Source organism: Erpetoichthys calabaricus, chromosome 6 (genome assembly GCF_900747795.2).
Source record: "Erpetoichthys calabaricus chromosome 6, fErpCal1.3, whole genome shotgun sequence".
In the NCBI taxonomy this organism is placed as follows: domain Eukaryota; kingdom Metazoa; phylum Chordata; class Cladistia; order Polypteriformes; family Polypteridae; genus Erpetoichthys; species Erpetoichthys calabaricus.
In genome coordinates, this window is record NC_041399.2 from 149,759,474 (window position 1) to 149,778,158 (window position 18,685).

Genomic DNA, 18,685 nt, shown 5'->3' on the forward strand with positions numbered 1-18,685 from the left:
ACAGAGTACCATAGGCACATGCAGCAAGTAACCAAGTAGTGTGAGATTGTAGTAATTCAAATCTTGACTTGATGATATTTTGTAATAGTTTAATAAATGATGTTGTGATTCTGTGTTGTGATGAATGTCCTGTTTTAGTTAAGATTGTTCATAAGTTTTTGTAAAGGATTATGGGATGGTAATCTTTACTGTATGGTGTTGATAATTAGAAAATTGTACTGACAAGCAGTGTGACCCAGTAAACCACAAGGTTTCATAATAACTATCTCGCCTTGAGTAAGTTGTATAACCTGCTATTGTGTAAAGAATATTAGACTCCAGTTACCAAGGGACCACTCCTTAGCCACCCCTAGAAAGCCTATGACTGGTTAAACGCCATATCTAGGAGGAACAAATCAAATTCTGTCCTAACCATGGAACTGTGGACCTTCTCTTTGCCATTTGATAGAAATATGAAGGATTTTGCTAAATTTGTCTAGGCATGTTGTGTGGCCTTTGGGGTGGGGGGTATATGGTATATTATGGGAGGTGCTACAAAAGTGTCCCTGTATTTTTGCCATTAAATTATTCATTCTATTCAGTTCAGTTGCTCTTTGCTGTAAGGTGCTGCATTGTTGCATAACCCCAGTGTCATATTTGTAAGTGTTCCTTTTTCAGTCTTTCCAGTTCTTCAAACAACTACCAGATTTTGAATTGTTTCCTGTGATAATTCAGTACAAGTAACTTCTAAGGCTTACTTAGTTGAAGTCTTTACCACTGTTCTTTTTAAATGGTTGATTATTTTCCCTTTATATACTGTGAAAATGTATTCCTGCCATTCAAAAATTTTGAATTGTGTTGTTTTGCAAATATTATTGAATATTTTTTTCAAGGTACTACCTGCTTACAACAGTTATAAATGTTACAAATAAACCCGGCAAGGGTGTTGCTGCCAATACAGGAACAGAAATGTATGTCTAATGTATCATATGTACAGTACATACAGTGTATTTGTATATATATATATATATATATATATATATATATATATATATATATATATATATATATATATATATATATATATATATATATGCATTCTCAAACCACTTCTAGTTTGCAGGGTGTATATAAAGTATCAGTTTTAGTTTTACTATCTGAAATTGAGCAAGGTTTAATTTCTAGCATGGTGGTAGCCTTGGTGGTATGTATGCATGGTTTGATTGTTATAAATGAGTGCCTGGGATTCCTATTACTGACTGCTTGCTGGCATATGTTGCACATATAATTTGTGGAGGATCTTTAACTATAACAGAAATTCCTTGCATGCATTCAACTAGCAGCATTGTAAATGGAAGTACTATGTGGTCTATGGGATCTGATACAGAAATGCAGTAGTTTCAACATGAATGGAGCACTAAGGTGTGCATAATCCATAATCATAGCATTGATAAAATTCAGTCTCATATTGCTTATTGGTTTAAAGATGTATATGACACACAGTATGCTTTTACACAGTATATCCTACCCTGCTTTGCAAACAATTATTTTACGAAAATTAATGTATATGAAAAATTCTTTTAATACCTTTTTTTCATCATGTGAAGCTGAATTTTTGCATATATGAAGACAGTCTGGGATGATTTTCAGATGTGTGTTGCTACTGTTATCATCCTACCAGCTTTACAGTCATTGTGGAAAGCAGCACAGTTGCATATCTGGTTCACGGCAAAATATCTATGGTCGTGCAGTCCCTGTCCCAGACTACCTTTACGGGAGCCTGTCACAAGTGATGGAGCTGGATCTGCAGACTGATGTGAATGTTGTGTATTCATGCGTTTATGTCCTTTGGTTCATACACCTTGTCATGTGTGTTTACTCATATGTCTTCTTGGATTATCTAGGGCATCATGGCTCCAAAAAAGATTATGAAATAGTTGGAATAGCCCAACAAAATTTGATAGGCCATTCCTTGAATGTGAAACTTGAAGTGACAAACTGTAAGTAGACAGCATATTGAACCATATCTAACACTAGAAGCACCATGGATGACACCAATGGACACTGCATTTTTAATTTTGAATTATTTCATCAGTGTGCATGTCATGCTGTTGTGTCTCTGAAATTGTATTCAGAAAACATGATTAATGCTATTTTTCTTTTCCTTTGTATGCATGACAGAACCCCTAATATTGTCAAGAGCAGTGCCAACTGAATGCTGGTACCCAGGTGTGAATCACCGTCCCTTTCATCCGGCTCACACATGACCATATTTGCATACCTTTTTACTTTGTTTGAATCATATATACACAAAATGGTTTGACTACAGATGCATATTCTATTAATATATTTTTTTTCCTAAATGGTGACTCATGGCTGACTGCTTAGCTGCTATATCAGACCTTTGGCACACTTATCATAACTCACATTGTTCCATTGTGTGTGATGAAGAAAATAATAGACATCTGAATAAACTGTTAGTGCTCCAGTAATTTCAATTAGGTAAAAAAATAATATAAACTATCTCGAAAAGGAGTCACAGAGTTTGTGACACATCTGGGAATATGAAGTACACGGCCATCATCAAACTGGTGTGGGAAAACGAGGACAAGTGAGATGGCACAGATGTAGCAAGCCATTCCTTCATGCAAATTAGCAGCTTCAGAGCCTGGAAAAATATCAGTCCTGCCAAATAATTTCAACTTCTGCAGCAAAACTGAGCAGTCCTTTTAAGGACTGTGAATTACCAAAAAGATTTATGTAGAGTGAAAAATCATGGTGACTTGCTGCCAGTGGGTATTGCAGTGCCACAGCGCTACACAATATTCACTAATAGGGAAATTGACACTTAAATTCATTTCACTGCAATGGAAAGAAAGAAACCTTAGGAGTTTACCAATTCTGTACTCCCCAGATGGGCCTGCTGATTTCTCAGAAATGTTCTAGATGAAAATAAATGGGGGTACAGTGTTTTTTGGCAGTGCAATATGGCTAATGGCACCCAACAATGAGTCAAAAAGGCATTATGTTAAGCGAAAGCTGTAGTTCAGTGAGTTAATAAAATTGTTGTGCAAAGTAGTTGAGGAAAAAAAATCTACCTGCAGTCTTTCCAGTCAAAGAATGTGCAAGTTGCACTAATCAGGCCGTCTCCCATCACGTACAGTGCACTTCTGCTGCCTAATGGGAGGAGTAATCCTCTCATCAGCACTGCTACAAGGTTTCAGATGAAATAAAAATATAGGGAGAAAAAAAAGTTGTTATTATACCTTGTATATTAAAACACCATTCTTCCTACCTCAGTTGTGCAAATTTAACTTGTGACTTAATAGCCATAATTTTCTGATTCTTTTTGCAAAGCAAAAAATACAGTTTAGCTCAAATTGCTGGCTCATCACTAATATTAGGCTGAAATAGCCCAGACCCATGTATCTTCTCAGAGTACCAAGGGCCAATATCCTACCTGGTGAACACGTTTGCTGTCTGTAACAAATTCTAACCCTTGTTAAAGATAATTAAACCTATAGGCATATTTTATCATTTAGTACAAGGTACAAAAAGAGTCAAACTACAACTGTGTGTATTAGAAACGTGATTTTTGTTTAAAATGCTGGTTATCAATTCCATCTTTAGCAATGGGCCTGGGAATAAAAACAGATTCATCTACATCAGATCCAGAATGAGATCACGGTTGCAGTGTACTCTGAGAAGCGTAATACAGATGAAGTCATAAATGTATACATTTGAGACAGCTTACTGTGGATTGAATCAAGGAGTAAAGGAAACTGCAAAATGTTACAACTTAATCTGTATAGAATGAGTGAGCTTTTGGGATTGTAGAGAGACTGATTTAACTCAAAGTTCATTTATATACAAAACATATTAGATTATCTTGTTTATTCCTTTAAAGACATAATGTTAGGTAGAATAGTGCAATATGTAATGGAGATGTTTGATAGGAATATAATTGGTAATTTCAGTGTATGTGGGAATTAGTCATCCTCAGCATAGTAGCTTCCAGAATGAATTGAGAAATCATAAAAAGAAAGTAGTAATAAAAAATGGAGTTAACGGTATAAGGATTGAAAAATGCCCTGCAGTAAATGGTCTATAAGTTGTTGTTGGCACTGTGTGTAGTATCTCTCAAAACATTCAGTGTGGCCAAGGTGTAAAATGGGCCTTCTAAAAATGTTAATTTGAGGGCCAAGAGGAGCCTTCGAGGCTAACCCACCACAGGACATTTTTGTTAGATTTATTATATACTGTATCTGCAAGCCTGAATTAAATTGTGGAATAAATGCATCTCTCACAGTGAATATGCAAATTAGTGAACTATGGGAAGAAAACGGTTTATACTTTATATAAATGTTATGGGTTGTTAGCTGAAATTGGTAAAATGCAAGAGAGAGTACAAAGATGATTAGAAGGTTCCAGCAATATTTTATGAAAAGTGAACTATTCAGTGACTGCTAGATGACTGATATTCATTGCCTTAGGTTATAAGTACTATAATTTGTAAAATCTGAACAGTAGGTTTTGAATGTTTTATAGTTTATTATTTTAAACTCATTTCTTTACCACCAGCTCAGCCCCTGTATCTCATTTTGCAGGTACTTCATTTTGACAAGACAGAAAAAATTAATTCAGCATTTCAGGCGCTGAATAATGAAATCAATAAACCACAAGCGACTTATAAACTGAAATTAGCTAACCGTCTGTACGGAGAAAAGACTTTCAACTTTCAAAAGGTGGGTGGCTTGCAGTCAAATTATATATAAAAAGTCATCAGTTTGTTTGTTTTGATGTAAATGCTATAAATGTAAACAAATATGCTTTTACAAATGATAAGCTACTTGGTGAACTGGAGTTTAGTTTAGCCTTATTTGGCATTTATACGTATTTGGAATATGCCATTTGGAATGTTTACAGTATTTTTATCTTTGCTTGGACATTGCACAATTTAGAAACTATCTGAAAACAATACATATTGCCACTTAGTGAGCATTAAATAATATTAAATAAAATGCTGTTTAATTGACCTATAGGTAAGCACATCTTGTATTTTATAATGAAACTATAGAATAACCTTTTAAAATCAACACGTTAAAATGTATTACACACTTGATATATTTTGGACCCATCTATGGCAGATTCCTGATTTGATATGTTATATTTTGATCTATTGTATATTTTCACTTGCAAAGACCTATCCTACTAAAAGCTAAAAATTCTGCATTAAATGCATTAAAAATAGGGACACTTAAAATAAGTTGACATATCAAATTCCAATTTCTTTTGATGACCCGAATTTTAAATCCAAAATACTTTTTAATTTTAAAATTTAACAGGCTATAAAATATATTCAGTATAATTCTAAGATTATAAGGGGATAAATGATACTCAGATCATTTTAGCAAAAACACAAACACCTTTTAGGAAGTATATAATATGTATTCTCTACCTGTGTAGTATTATCTAATCTATCATGTGTATGTGTGTGTATACATATATATAATATAATATAATATAATATTATCCATCCATTTTCCAACCCGCTGAATCTGAACACAGGGTCACGGGGGTCTGCTGGAGCCAATCCCAGCCAACACAGGGCACAAGGCAGGAACCAATCCCGGAGAGGGTGCCAACCCACCGCAGGACACACACAAACACACCCACACACCAAGCACACGCTAGGGCCAATTTATAATCGCCAGTCCACCTAACCTGCATGTCTTTGGACTGTGGGAGGAAACCGAAGCACCCAGAGGAAACCCACGCAGACACGGGGAGAACATGCAAACTCCACACAGGGAGGACCTGGGGAGCGAACCCAGGTCTCCTAACTGTGAGGCAGCAGCGCTACCACTGCGCCACTGTGCCGCCTATATATTATTATATTATATATAATATTATATATTAATCTAATATATAAAGTAGAGTCGATGTATGTATGTGTGTATGTATGTTTGTTTGTCCGCCATACAAATCTGCACTGGGCGTCCGATAGCCACCAAACTGGGGATGGGGTTCCTTTGTAACCAGGAGGAGGTCATGGGGTATATCTGGTTGGGAAAAATGTTCGTGGTGAAGCGCAGAGCACCTTTTCTCCGACACAATGTTCGGCACACGTCCCCGTACTTATCATTGACAAGATGGCCGCACGTTGCAACAAATGTTAACGGCGGCGCCATCTACCGGCACGTTTGGTCCCTGTGCATCGCTCTTTACCAAAGTTTCTTTAAATTGCCAACAGATGGCGAAAGTGTCCAAGTATGAGAAGGCCGACTGCTTTCATCAGGTGAAGGGGAACTGCCGTATGGATGTAAAACGTGAACGACTCAGTGCGAGTGACTGGATTCCATATTTGTGGTGCTATTTGCTCGCTTTCCGACTCACAGTACGATTTCAGTCTTGGTCTTTCTGACTGACTGGTGCTATTTGTTCGCTTTCTGACGTATTGTAAATAACGTACATTCATCTCACTGTGGTTCTTATTCCGTACGTAATACCATGTAACACATTATAATTGTCCTGCTTTTCGCTAATATACCCATGCCACTGAAAAAAAGACGTAAAATTAGAAAGTCCATTTCCGATGTCAGAAAAAAGTCTGTTTCAAGGGAGTCTGAAACATTGTGCAAGACGTGAAGATGTTTTCATACCAAGAATTCCGCTGATTCCAAATGATTTACCCTTTGATTTCAAACGGCTACAACTTCATGTTTGTTTGGCTTTTGCTATGTCAATTAATAAGGCTCAAGGGTAATCACTGCAAGTTAAACGCATCATTTTGGAAAATCCATGCTTTTCACACAGACAACGTAGCATGTTCTACAGTGGGCAATCCTCAGAATTTGTTCATTTTTGCACCACAAGGCAAAACAAAAAATATAGTGTAGCCAAAGGCTCTGGAGTGACCACTTATATTACCTATTACAATAAAATGTCAATCAGAAAACTGTTTGTTCTATTTCTATGTTCTGTTTCTTTCATTTAGGAAATTCACCAGTTACAGATTCCTGGGCAACGCCTGGTACTCCTGCTAGTACTGTACAGGTATATAAATGCCTTGATGGATTTGATATTTGTCATGAATAATGTTCTAACAAGTTGGACATTCTAACACACCACGTCCCCTGTTTTGCCATAGCGATCTCATGCAGAAATGGGGTGTGCCAATTTATACAAATAAAAGCCACCTGAAGATGTGAAGTGAATGAAGCAAAGTTTGGCAAAGCCTGAAGACAGTGTGTTTAACAGGTTCTTGCTAGGTGCTGTGGCTGTTTGCGTAGTCAATTTCAATCCTGATCCTATAAGAAATGTATTTAATATATATATTACCCCCCACCCTATTCACCTTATCTGCAACTTAATGCAAAAGCCAAAGTGGGGGCTACAATTCCCATCAACTGATGTGCTGCCCCTGACAATTTTATCGCTGCTTACGAAGTTTAAATAAGTGTATCAACAAATACATGTCATCAGAGGTAACAACTGCTGCTGTTTTTTTTTCTTCTCAACCATTTTGGAATAAGTTTCATATAACCCATTGGATTATAACATCTTAGATTTCGGGACCCTGTATTACCTTTTAAGTTCCTTGGAGAGCATTTAAAGTATGAGGGGATTTCCCCCTTGGTGAATCGTGCGTGATTCACAGAGTGAGGGAGATGGGCCCCATTGGTGAAACAAGCATACTTAGAAATGGGGAAAATGTTGTTGATTACATAAAATATCATAAAAAGGCTGAACCCAGAAGTAGATTTATATGGTTTTGGGGTCATTATTGTCATATGTAAAGAGTCCAGTTAAATTCTTACTTGGCCTGTGCCAATCAACATGCAACATATTGGCGCTTTTCCAGAGCCAAGATTAGTTAGCATAACTACCTTACCTCAAAACTTTTGCCTTCCGTACCCAACATAACTTGAGTAGAAAGCTTATTAAATACACAGACCACAGTGACATAGTCAATATTGATTGTATGCATTTCTGTGTACAGTATTAATGTATTATAATTTATATCATATTCTATTCTGAAAATATCCTGGTAAATTTGTACACTGGTTCACATTTTCCTTGAGATGTATAAGAAGTGGTCTTATATTTACCGTATTTAGATACAAGATTTTGGAAGTCAACTGAATTTCAGGGTATGCAACACCCCTTGGGTATTAGGGCCATGGTTTAATATAAACTTTAAACATAACCTTACTATCTGATAACAATGGTCCAATTTGCATGAAAACCTTCATGGAACATCAAAATTGCTGCCACTAAAGGGACACATTTTGGGTTCACTGTAAAATGGTGTTAAATGGAAGGGTTTGGGCACAGTGACCTCAGAACACTTTTATTACTGAATAGTGCAACAAGAATGTCATGTTGTAACGCTCGGCAATTGTACCGACAGTGGATTGTGTTGATCTTTGTGAAGTTTACTTACATGCAAGCATCAGTGATATGATGCTAGTGATGATGATAGAAGACTTCCATAACTATCTAGAAGGATAAAGGAGACTTAAAAAAAAATACCAGAGTGGGAAGACTTACTTACACTTACCTGACAGGTCATTTCAATGTATATGCCAAAGTTTCCACTATCTGCATAGATCAATTTCCAGGTAATAACTTAGACCATGAGCTGACAGGTTGTAGTGTGAGACTCCATGGATAGTCAATTCAGATATGTGTTTTTGACCACTCACTACAGCTGATTTATTAAGTCAGGGTTCCCTTGAACTTGTTTCAGGTCATTGTCAGGGTTTAATCCTGAACCTCCCTGTGTTCTGATGAACAGTACATTTTCTTAACAGCACAACCAATATTGCATCATCAAACTGACTTGGAAGGAGTTCTAATCAATTAAAGGCCTTTACACGGAATCACACCAGGTCTAGAGTTTTCATACATGTTTTTTTTTTTTTTTTGTGATGTTTGTGGAAATTTACAGTGCCTGGAGAGAAACCCATATACTGTGTACACAGTGTGAATATGTAAAATTTACACAGAGCTTAAAACTGCAGCCCACCTGGGACATTGTGCCATCATGTTGCCCTGCCTTGCAACCCAAAAATAGTGAATATATCATTATTTGATAAAGGGGAATTATCTTTTCAGTAAAACTGTGTGGTCCTTTCCTTTCAGTGTTGGACACGACCCTGAGGAGGAGGCAGATTACATTGGAGGGACCTTACTCATAGTATTTTTGTTTAATGAATTCCAGGGTGTAGTCCTGAAATTCAATTTAAACATATTACAGCTGAACATGTGTCTGTTATGCTTTGCGACAGGAGTTTCTGGCTGACTGCCTTGAATTCTATAATGCTGACCTAGTAGGAGCTGATTTTATTGGAGCTGCAGCAAAAATAATGCAAGAAGTGAATGAGTGGGTTGAAAATCAGACAGAAGGTAAGTACATTGTGCCTGGTTCCATTTTTTTTTCCTAATCAAGTATAATAATTAGTATTTGGTGGAAGAGAGATGTATTAATTGTCAAAGTGGCTTGTGGGAATTCCTTGCTTAGAAAGACAATGGCTTAAATGTTGCTGCTCCTCCAGAACAAGGAGAGCCAGGTGAGGAAGGTTCAGATGGCTTTTTAACTGAACCCGCATATAATGCGTTAGAAGTGAGCTGGTCTTGATCCATTGGATGATCAAAATATTATAGTGAGACGTATTGGAAAACCTTGAGAACTATTCTAAAACCTATAAAGCAGTGTTTCTTAAACTGTGGGTCAGGACCCATATTGGGTCACAGACATGTTTGTGATGGGTCGCCATATGATTGTGTAGTGAATTTAGCTTAGTTAATCAAAGCCTGAATTCTGTGAGAAGTGACAAACCACCCTCTATTTACAATATCATTTATTTTGGTATCCTGTGAAACAATGTCATTGACACATCACAGCTTTCATTTCTATGGTACGAAAATATAAAAATGTATTCCCCATGACACCACCTACCCTCTCACAACCAGTGAAGCAATCAAACTGCAATGACTGACAAGCAAAGCCATGTATAAGAATGGGAGGGGGAGAGGAGTAAGAAACAGACGATCTGGTGAAGTGAAGGGACTGTGGCGCGCGTTTGAAATGTTGAAGCAAAATGAACAGGTGCAGCACAGTTCTCGGGATGTTACATTCAGATACTTTTACTCAGTTTATTGAATAGTTAAAGAAAACTGGAGTATGTTGAACTGTTTAAACTACTATTATATTATTAATAGTGAAGTTCATTTGAAAAGAGTAATTTAAAAAATGTCATTTAAGGCAAAGTAAATAAACTGGATCAGCTGATTGTTTTTGGGTGTTTTATTTCTTATCTGGTATCATAAGTAAGTTAAGTGATCATTCATACTACCACTTTTCAAAAATCATCCTATCCTTGCATCAGACCCCAAAAATTAATTTCTTTCAACTTTACTAAACTTTACACCAGGTATTTTAAATATAATTATCACAAAATAACTTTTCGTCAGTAGAAACATAAAACATGGCTGATAGAATTGATGCAATTGACTTTCTATCAATTTTTTGACAGACAACACAAAAAGTCAATGATAATGAGAATAGTGGTGCGCCGAACCAATCATGTTGCTGGAACAGAGATACAGTAAAGCCATTTCAAGTTATGTTGATGCACACAGCGCGGAGTGTAACAGTTGGCCATGCACACCAGTACATAAGGAGTGGGTGTGAGATAACAGAGAAAATGATGACAGAAAATGCTAACAAAACTAGAAAAAAGTTAGTTTTACCAAAGAAGACACCTCAGTAGACAGCCCAAGGCCCAAAAGACGAGGACATTGTTGGAAGGAAGGGTTTGAGGAATTCAGTAGTTTGGAGATAGTTTGGCTATTTAAAGTCCGACAAGAAGCAGAGTAGCATGCACTGCAAATTGTGTCAAAAGGATCTTCCTACAAAGACAGGTAATACCACTAATCTTTTGTACCATCTGAAGCAGTGCCATTCTTTAGAGCATGCACAATGCCAGACTTCACAGTCTCAGACCCAAACAGGAGCTGCACTAATGGGGATTTCTTGTTCCTTACACTTTTTTTTTTGATTTGGAGCATACACGCACCACAATTGACTGAATATGTTAATTTTGTTAATCTTTTCCTTCGTTTACATTTGAAAGTGGCTTCAATTTGTACTAAGGGTATATACAGAATGTTTTTTGTCTTTTTATTTATGGGTTTGTTTCCCAATAATTTAAAACAGTTTGAATCAATACAAAGGAAAGGATACAGTATAGACGTTTTATTTTTTAGATTTTATTTTGTATTAATACCTACTTTATTTATTTGGAACTGACCAAAGAACTTGGCTTCTGTTCTCCTGTAAAATTTGAACGCTTAAATATTTTAGATTTATATTTAAGATTTTAGAATTAAGATTTTATTTTGACCAACAAATTAGCGTGTTCTCCTGTATAACCTGAAAGCTTTTGACTGGTGAGAATTGAGATTTTAGTTTATTTTGTATTATATATTTTATTTATTTGGAAGTGACCAAAGAATTTAGTTGTGCATTTTTTGTTTGTGTTCTCCTGTAACACTTGAAGCTTTTGACTGGTGATAATTAAGATTTTAGTTTATTATACTGTATATTCCTATTTTATATACAGTATACCTATTTTATTTATTTGAAATACAGTTGTATAATGTTCTACAGTACATTTGTCATGTTCAACTTCTGGTCTTTTTGTTTTTACAACAATTATTACACACAAACCATTAGTATCACAACACATTTCATAAATAACACTGAATTATGGAGATTGTTTTACTTTTAACAGTTTATAATGTGTGTAATATATGTGTTTATATTTTGTGTTTATAGTGTGAATTTCCCCTTGGGATTAATAGATAGATACTTTATCTATCTATCTATCTATCTATCTATCTATCTATCTATCTATCTATCTATCTATCTATCTATCTATCTATCTATCTATCTATCTATCTATCTATCTATCTATCTATCTATAATAACAAGTTGTATATAAATTATTCTGAAGCATGAAGGCAAGAATTTTTCTACATCTTAGCTTTCACTGACTAATGTGAATAAAAATGATCTGTTACTTTATTTGTAGGTAAAATTAAAGATATTTTACAGCAAGGTTCCGTCAATTCAATGACAAGATTGATTTTGATAAATGCCATCTACTTTAAGGGGAATTGGCTCAAAAAATTTGATGAGAAAAACACGGAAGTAATGCCATTTAGAATTAACAGGGTGAGTAGCTCTTACTACACCTTACAAAATTGTATTTATGTTTCTGATTTGTTTATGGTAACCCACAATTTTTAACAAAACTTATTTATAGGATCTACTTTATAAGCATTTTTTTAAAAGTAATGTAAATACCAATTTATTTATATTTCAGCTGTACTACTTCTTTTGTGTAAATCCTGTTTTTAATGCCTTTATTCTAATTTCTTCTGAATGTGTATACTCATGTTGACATGCACATATATAGAATTTGCTTTTGTATGTGTTTCTAGGATGTATTGGTCCATTTTCTGAAAGTAACTTAGATGTAGAAGCACTCTTTTTGAACAAAGGCAAAAACAGAGTTTAATTTTTAGATTTATTTGTCCTATGCAATCAAAAGTAGAGAAATATTTCCACAATGGAGGGATATAATAAATACATTATTTTCAACAATTTCGACTCCATTGAAAACAAAGTGCTTATTTTTGTATTAAAATATTAAAAAAAAATTAAAACAAGTGTTACATTATTGTTTTAATAAATTCTACACATGTAGCTTTATGATTTAATAGATTTTTGTTTTTTTTCTGTCGTCCCTGTCCATCCGACCTTACTTTTATTCTATGTTAATTAGTGTTCCCTAATTTTAATTCTTATTTATTTCGTCTTTTTTCTCTTTCTTCAACATGTAAAGCACTTTGAGCTACATTGTTTGTATGAAAATGTGCTATATAAATAAATGTTGTTGTTGTTACTTTGGGAAATCAAGCTATTCGTAAATTTAGCAATTGAAAAAAGCATTATATTACCTAGAGAGCAATTTCAACTGGCAGTTAGACTTTGCTTACTAGGCTGAGTAGTGTGAACACTAGAGGTCGCTGTTGCCCCTTTAAACCCAACAGACAGATATGCAGACACAGAGAAAAAGCACAAAGAAGTTATTTTAATTAATTTGTCTTTGTGTAATTTTAATGTCCTTGTGTATGTGTGGGGTTTCTTCTGGTGCAACAGTTTCCCCCTACATCCAAACATATGCATGTTAGGTTAACTGAAGAACCAACAGGTAAGCATGGGTTTGTTTGTGCACCTCAGGTTGGAATGGTATAACATTCAGAGTTGTTTGCTGCTTAAAAGAGATCTAGATGTTGCAATGATAACTCCATGTGTGCTACAGTAGTAACAGTTACTAATCTGTACTTTTGAGGTTGACAATTATACAATTTGTAGTTTATAAAGATTGTAACCAAATTTTACCTGTGAACTCATTTAGCACTCTGAGCCTCCACTGAGGTGACTAAATAGAAAAAAAAAAAACTACCATCATCCTACTGGGCAGCGAATATGTTTTTTTTGTTGACAAACTGAATGTATTTTATATTTCTTTGGTGAAACTCTGTGCCTTTTGTCAGTTTTGATTCCCAACCACTTTCCCTACTCTCCCTGCCCCAGCACTCACTTTTAAATTTAAGAAGTGAGAGTTCTATAAAACAAAAGTGAGAGAAAGCAGTTGCTCCAGATAAACTCTCAGCTGCTGCCAGCAATCACTGTACTAATACTTTCCTTTTTGGCAGACAATCCCCCACAGCTATGCAAAATTGACCACTATTTCTGTTGATAAAGCTTCAATATCTCATATTGTTATAGTCCTGTTGTGCTTGCTTTACAGAATAAGAAAGAAAATTAAACTGTCCAGTGCTTAAAGAGCTCATATTGTATACATTTCCTTACCTTGTCCTGCTTAGAGAGTTAGTAGTTCTGCTGACAATGTAAAGACAAATTCTTATGCACTCATCATATTCTAAGGGTTTGACTTGACTTTTAAAAATCTGCACAAGCTGCATCTGAAAGTAAGTCATTCAATGTATTGGTGGATCTGTTTTGGCAGCATTAGTGGGATGGGAGTGCTGCAAGGGATGAAAACAAAAATGCCCTTGGGCTTATATACAAAATTCAGTGAGTCACGTTCTGTATTCTGATGCTTTTCACACAACATTAAATCACTCTTGTTGAAAACTTCCAGGTTTCATTTTAGTTTTACTACTGTGCTTTAGTTAGCCCCACACCATGCAACTCTTACTTAAATTGATGCTTTTAATGCAAACAAATGTCTATGTATTAATTATGCATTCAAATGAACTGGTATGTCTTTTTGCTCTTGCTTTATACACAGTAGAGAGGGTTTGGATCCTGGCCGAGTCACTGTCTGCTTGGCTTTGGGACTATCACCCTGTGTCTGTAAGGACTTTTCTTAAAGTGCTCCAGTTTTCCTCCAAAATCCTGAAGAGATTCAAGTTAGGTTGATAAGTGACTGGAAATTGGCCTTATGTGAGGAATGTGAATTTATGCTTTAATTTGAGCTGAAGCCCCATGCTTATCTGGTTGTTGCCTTGGGCCTAATGCTGCCATAGGGACGGTGGGATCAATGAAGAGCATTCAATAAAGGTAAAAATCAACACTGTGAATTTCAGTGGAAATTTAACTATATAAAAATAGAATTACAATAGTATTGTTTCATTGGCAAGTCCATTTAGTCTCCATTAAAAAAAATACATCTGAAAGACTTGAGGTTGAAAAATACAAATTTGTAAAGGAATTAACACCTTTCAAATCTCCTAATTGTTATACAGTAATCCCTCGCTATATCGCGCTTCGTCTTTCGCGGCTTCACTCTATAGCAGATTTTATATGTAAGCATATTTAAATATATATCGCGGATTTTTCGCCGGTTCGTGGGTTTCAGTGGACAGTGGGTCTTTTAATTTCTGGTACATGCTTCCTCAGTTGGTTTGCCCAGTTGATTTCATACAAGGGACTCTATTGGCAGATGGCTGAGAAGCTACCCAATCAGAGCACGTATTACCTATTAAATAAAACTCCTCAAATATATTGTGAGCACGGGGGGGCTGTTCGCACTCCTAGAGGATACAGCCGCTCCTCAAAAAATGCTGAAAGACTACCTTCACATTGCTCCCTTCCTTGCTGGGCTTACTTGTGGGTTGCTTTGTTGCGTGATATGCTTCCCGCAGGGTGCTTCACATACTTAAAAGCTCAAACAGCACGTATTGATTTTTGATTGTTTGCTTTTCTCTCTCTCTCTCGCTCTGACATTCTCTGCTCCTGACGGAGGGGGTGTGAGCAGGGGGGCTGTTCGCACCCCTAGAGGATACGGACGCTCGTCTAAAAAATGCTGAAAGACTACCTTCACATTGCTCCCTTCCTTACAGGTGCTTTGTCAAGCGATATGCTTCCCGTACGGTGCTTCACATACTTCAAAGCTCGAACAGCACCAATCGGTTTATGATTGTTTGCTTTTCTCTCTGTCTCGCTGACATTCATACTGAAAAGCCCAAACAGCACCTATTGATTTTTGATTGTTTGCTTTTCTCTCTCTCTGACATTCTCTGCTCCTGACGCTCACTCCTTTGAAGAGGAAGATATGTTTGCATTCTTTTAACTGTGAGACGGAACTGTCATCTCTGTCTTGTCATGGAGCACAGTTTAAACTTTTGAAAAAGAGACAAATGTGTTTGCAGTGTTTGAATGAAGTTCCTGTCTCTCTACAACCTCCTGTGTTTCTGTGCAAATCTGTGAACCAAGCATGACAATATAAAAATAACCATATAAACATATGGTTTCTACTTCGCGGATTTTCACCTTTCATGGGGGGTTCTGGAACGCAACCCCCGCGATCGAGGAGGGATCACTGTACATCTTCTTAAAAGACAGTAGATTGTGTAAGCTTTCTTGAGTAAATGTGTTATATTTTCCATTTCAGAATGAAAGCAAACCAGTGAAAATGATGTACCAGATGGGAAAGTTTCCTTTCAATTATATACCTGAGATGAAGTTGAAAGTGTTAGAGCTTTCCTACATAGAAGAGGAAGTTAGCATGTTTGTCCTCCTTCCTGATGACATCGATGATGGCTCCACAGGTTTAAAGCAGGTAAATTTATCAGATACAGTAGAAAGATTCACAGTGATGTTGAGTATTTTCTGTACAAGCATACAGATGTTAGGGATTGTGATCTGCAAAAAATAACATTTTGTACAAGTTTTATTTTGACATGACTACACATTAATTTTTTTTTCGAAAAACAATGAGAGGGAGACATACTATGTGAGATATTTCAAAACCTTGAACTTTAGCTGATAGCATCATTTAGATTTATTTGATATATAGAATAATTTGTGTTTCTTTCAATAATGGCAAGTAATCCCCTTCTTAAGGGAGCAACACACTCTAAGATAATGGCATTACATGAAACTACACTAGGAAGTAAGAGTTTTCTTTTGCAGTGTAAAATCTAATTTCTTTAACTTACTGTAATGCACTGTATGTAACCCAAAATGTACTACCAAGTCAATCTTTTCCAAATCAGTTATTTCTTCATAATCATGGTATATATTAATTTGCAGCATAAAAAATACCTAACCTACGCTTGTGCTGGCGGCACGGTGGCGCAGTGGGTAGCACTACTGCCTCGCACTTAGGAGACCCGGGTTCGCTTCCCAGGTCCTCCCTCCCTGCGTGGAGTTTGCATGTTTCCTCCGGAAACCGGTACTCCAGTTTTCTCCCAAAGGGCAAACACACACACTAGTTTTAATTTAATATTGCCAATTCACATAATCTACATGCCTTTGGACTGTGGGAGGAAACCCATGCAAACATGGGTAGAACATGCAATCTCCACGCAGGGAGGACTAGTACGTGAACCCTGATCACCTTACTGTGAGATAGCAGCACTACCATTGAGCCACCATGATGCCCTTGATAAAAAAAAAAAAAGTTTCAAAAAATTCGAAAATGAAAGAGGCAGAGTGTGTAACAGAGTCAGACCATTCGGGGCAGAGTGGTGGCTCTGAGTCTAAGGATCTGCGCTGGTATCCAGAAGGTTGCCGGTTCGAATCCCCGTCACTGCCAAATGAGATCCTACTCTGCTGGGGCCTTGAGCAAGACCCTTAACCTGTAATTGCTCCAGGGGCACTGTACAATGGCTGACCCTGCGCTCTGACCCCAAGGGGTATGCGAAAACTAACAAATTCCTAATGCAAGAAATTGTATAAGGTGAAATAATAAAAAAAAAAAAAAACAGCTTAGGGCACCACAAACCAACCATTGAATTTTATAGGGCATGCTGAGTCACTCTTCCTGGGGATATAATAATAAAAGAACTGAGGAGCACATTTTTGAGTGAATAAACTCACTGACACCCACTGTTACAAAACAATCACAGGCAAAACACACAGGGAATATGTGTAAACTCCATGGAGATCCAGGTGCTATGAAGCAGGAATGAAAGCTCTGCACTACCACTCGGCCTATACTAAAATATCTGTAGTATAATTATTAAAATTAAACCTGATCAAAACTAAATATATCCCCGTCTGTTCTTCTCACTTGTTTCCACACTATCTACATGCTTAGACTTTCTCTTGTTAGACGGCCAAACCACATGTGTACATGATGATAGGCAACGTGTTTTGTGAAATTATGCAATCAAAATTTTTCCAGTGGCAGGAATGAGTTTCCACATAGTGATAAGTGGTAAGTGATACTCTTTTCAGAGATTATTGTCTTGTTCTGTAAAAAACAGAGATAGCAGTTCACATGTAGGTGTCAATAATGACTTAAACTAAGTCATTCAATAATGTCAATAATAGAACTTTGAAATGAAGTGAATCTATGCCCGAGGTCCTAAAGGGTGATGCAGAGGAAGTCTGGCAGTGAAGCGTAGCATGCAGTCAGTCACCTCTCACAGCGGCTGTATCTAACAAATATACTGTATGCTGCTTTTCGCTTATCTTTTTAAAATGACATGGATATGCAGTTTTGAAGTGTGTGTGCTATCTCAAGATGCAAATTAGTACTCAATAAAACTCCTGTCCTGAACAATTGAATATATTTTGCAAGTTTTAATGCTTTTGTTTTGAATATTGGATTTTAAAGCAATAGAGCAGACTAGGTTTTTTTTAATCAAAAAATGCTTCACTTTACAACAAAATTCCATGTGGCAAATTACTATATACCATGATTGTGAAGAAATAACTTGAACTTGAAAAATGCCAAAGTCCTTTAATAAGTTTTCTATATTTTTCTTAGTAACAGTTCTCCCCTTTACTTTTACCTAGCTAAGAAGAATGATATCCTAAATATTATATAAACTGTGTCTTTGGTGCTTACCTTCTCATCTGGTTGGCTTATTCTTGACAGTAATGGCTATGTTCACATTACCAGGTTGAAGTGATCCAATTTTTTGCCTTAATGTGACACAAATCTGACGGTTTCAGGTCACAGAAATCCTCACCTTTCCAAATCAGATTTGAGTCACATTAGTATGTAGTTCTAGATGAGACACATATCTGATTCATCGCTATGCGACATGAATGAAAACGGTCAGATTGGAATTCATGTGATTTTTTTTGCCTATATACATGGGCTGAGTGTTGTCGTCATCAGCCAGCACTGGCAGTGTAGAAAACAAC

At 36.3% G+C, this 18,685-nt stretch overlaps 1 protein-coding gene across 1 annotated transcript in view; it reads left to right on the forward strand.

The window, feature by feature from the left end:
- Positions 1-18,685, forward strand: part of LOC114653590 (leukocyte elastase inhibitor-like) — a 31,947-nt gene that overhangs the window by 11,053 nt on the left and 2,209 nt on the right. Inside the window, exons 3-6 of the mRNA XM_028803987.2 lie at positions 4,587-4,724; positions 9,273-9,390; positions 12,081-12,223; positions 15,978-16,145. Of these exons, the coding sequence (XP_028659820.1) occupies positions 4,587-4,724; positions 9,273-9,390; positions 12,081-12,223; positions 15,978-16,145 (567 nt within the window). The remainder of the gene's footprint in view (positions 1-4,586; positions 4,725-9,272; positions 9,391-12,080; positions 12,224-15,977; positions 16,146-18,685) is intronic.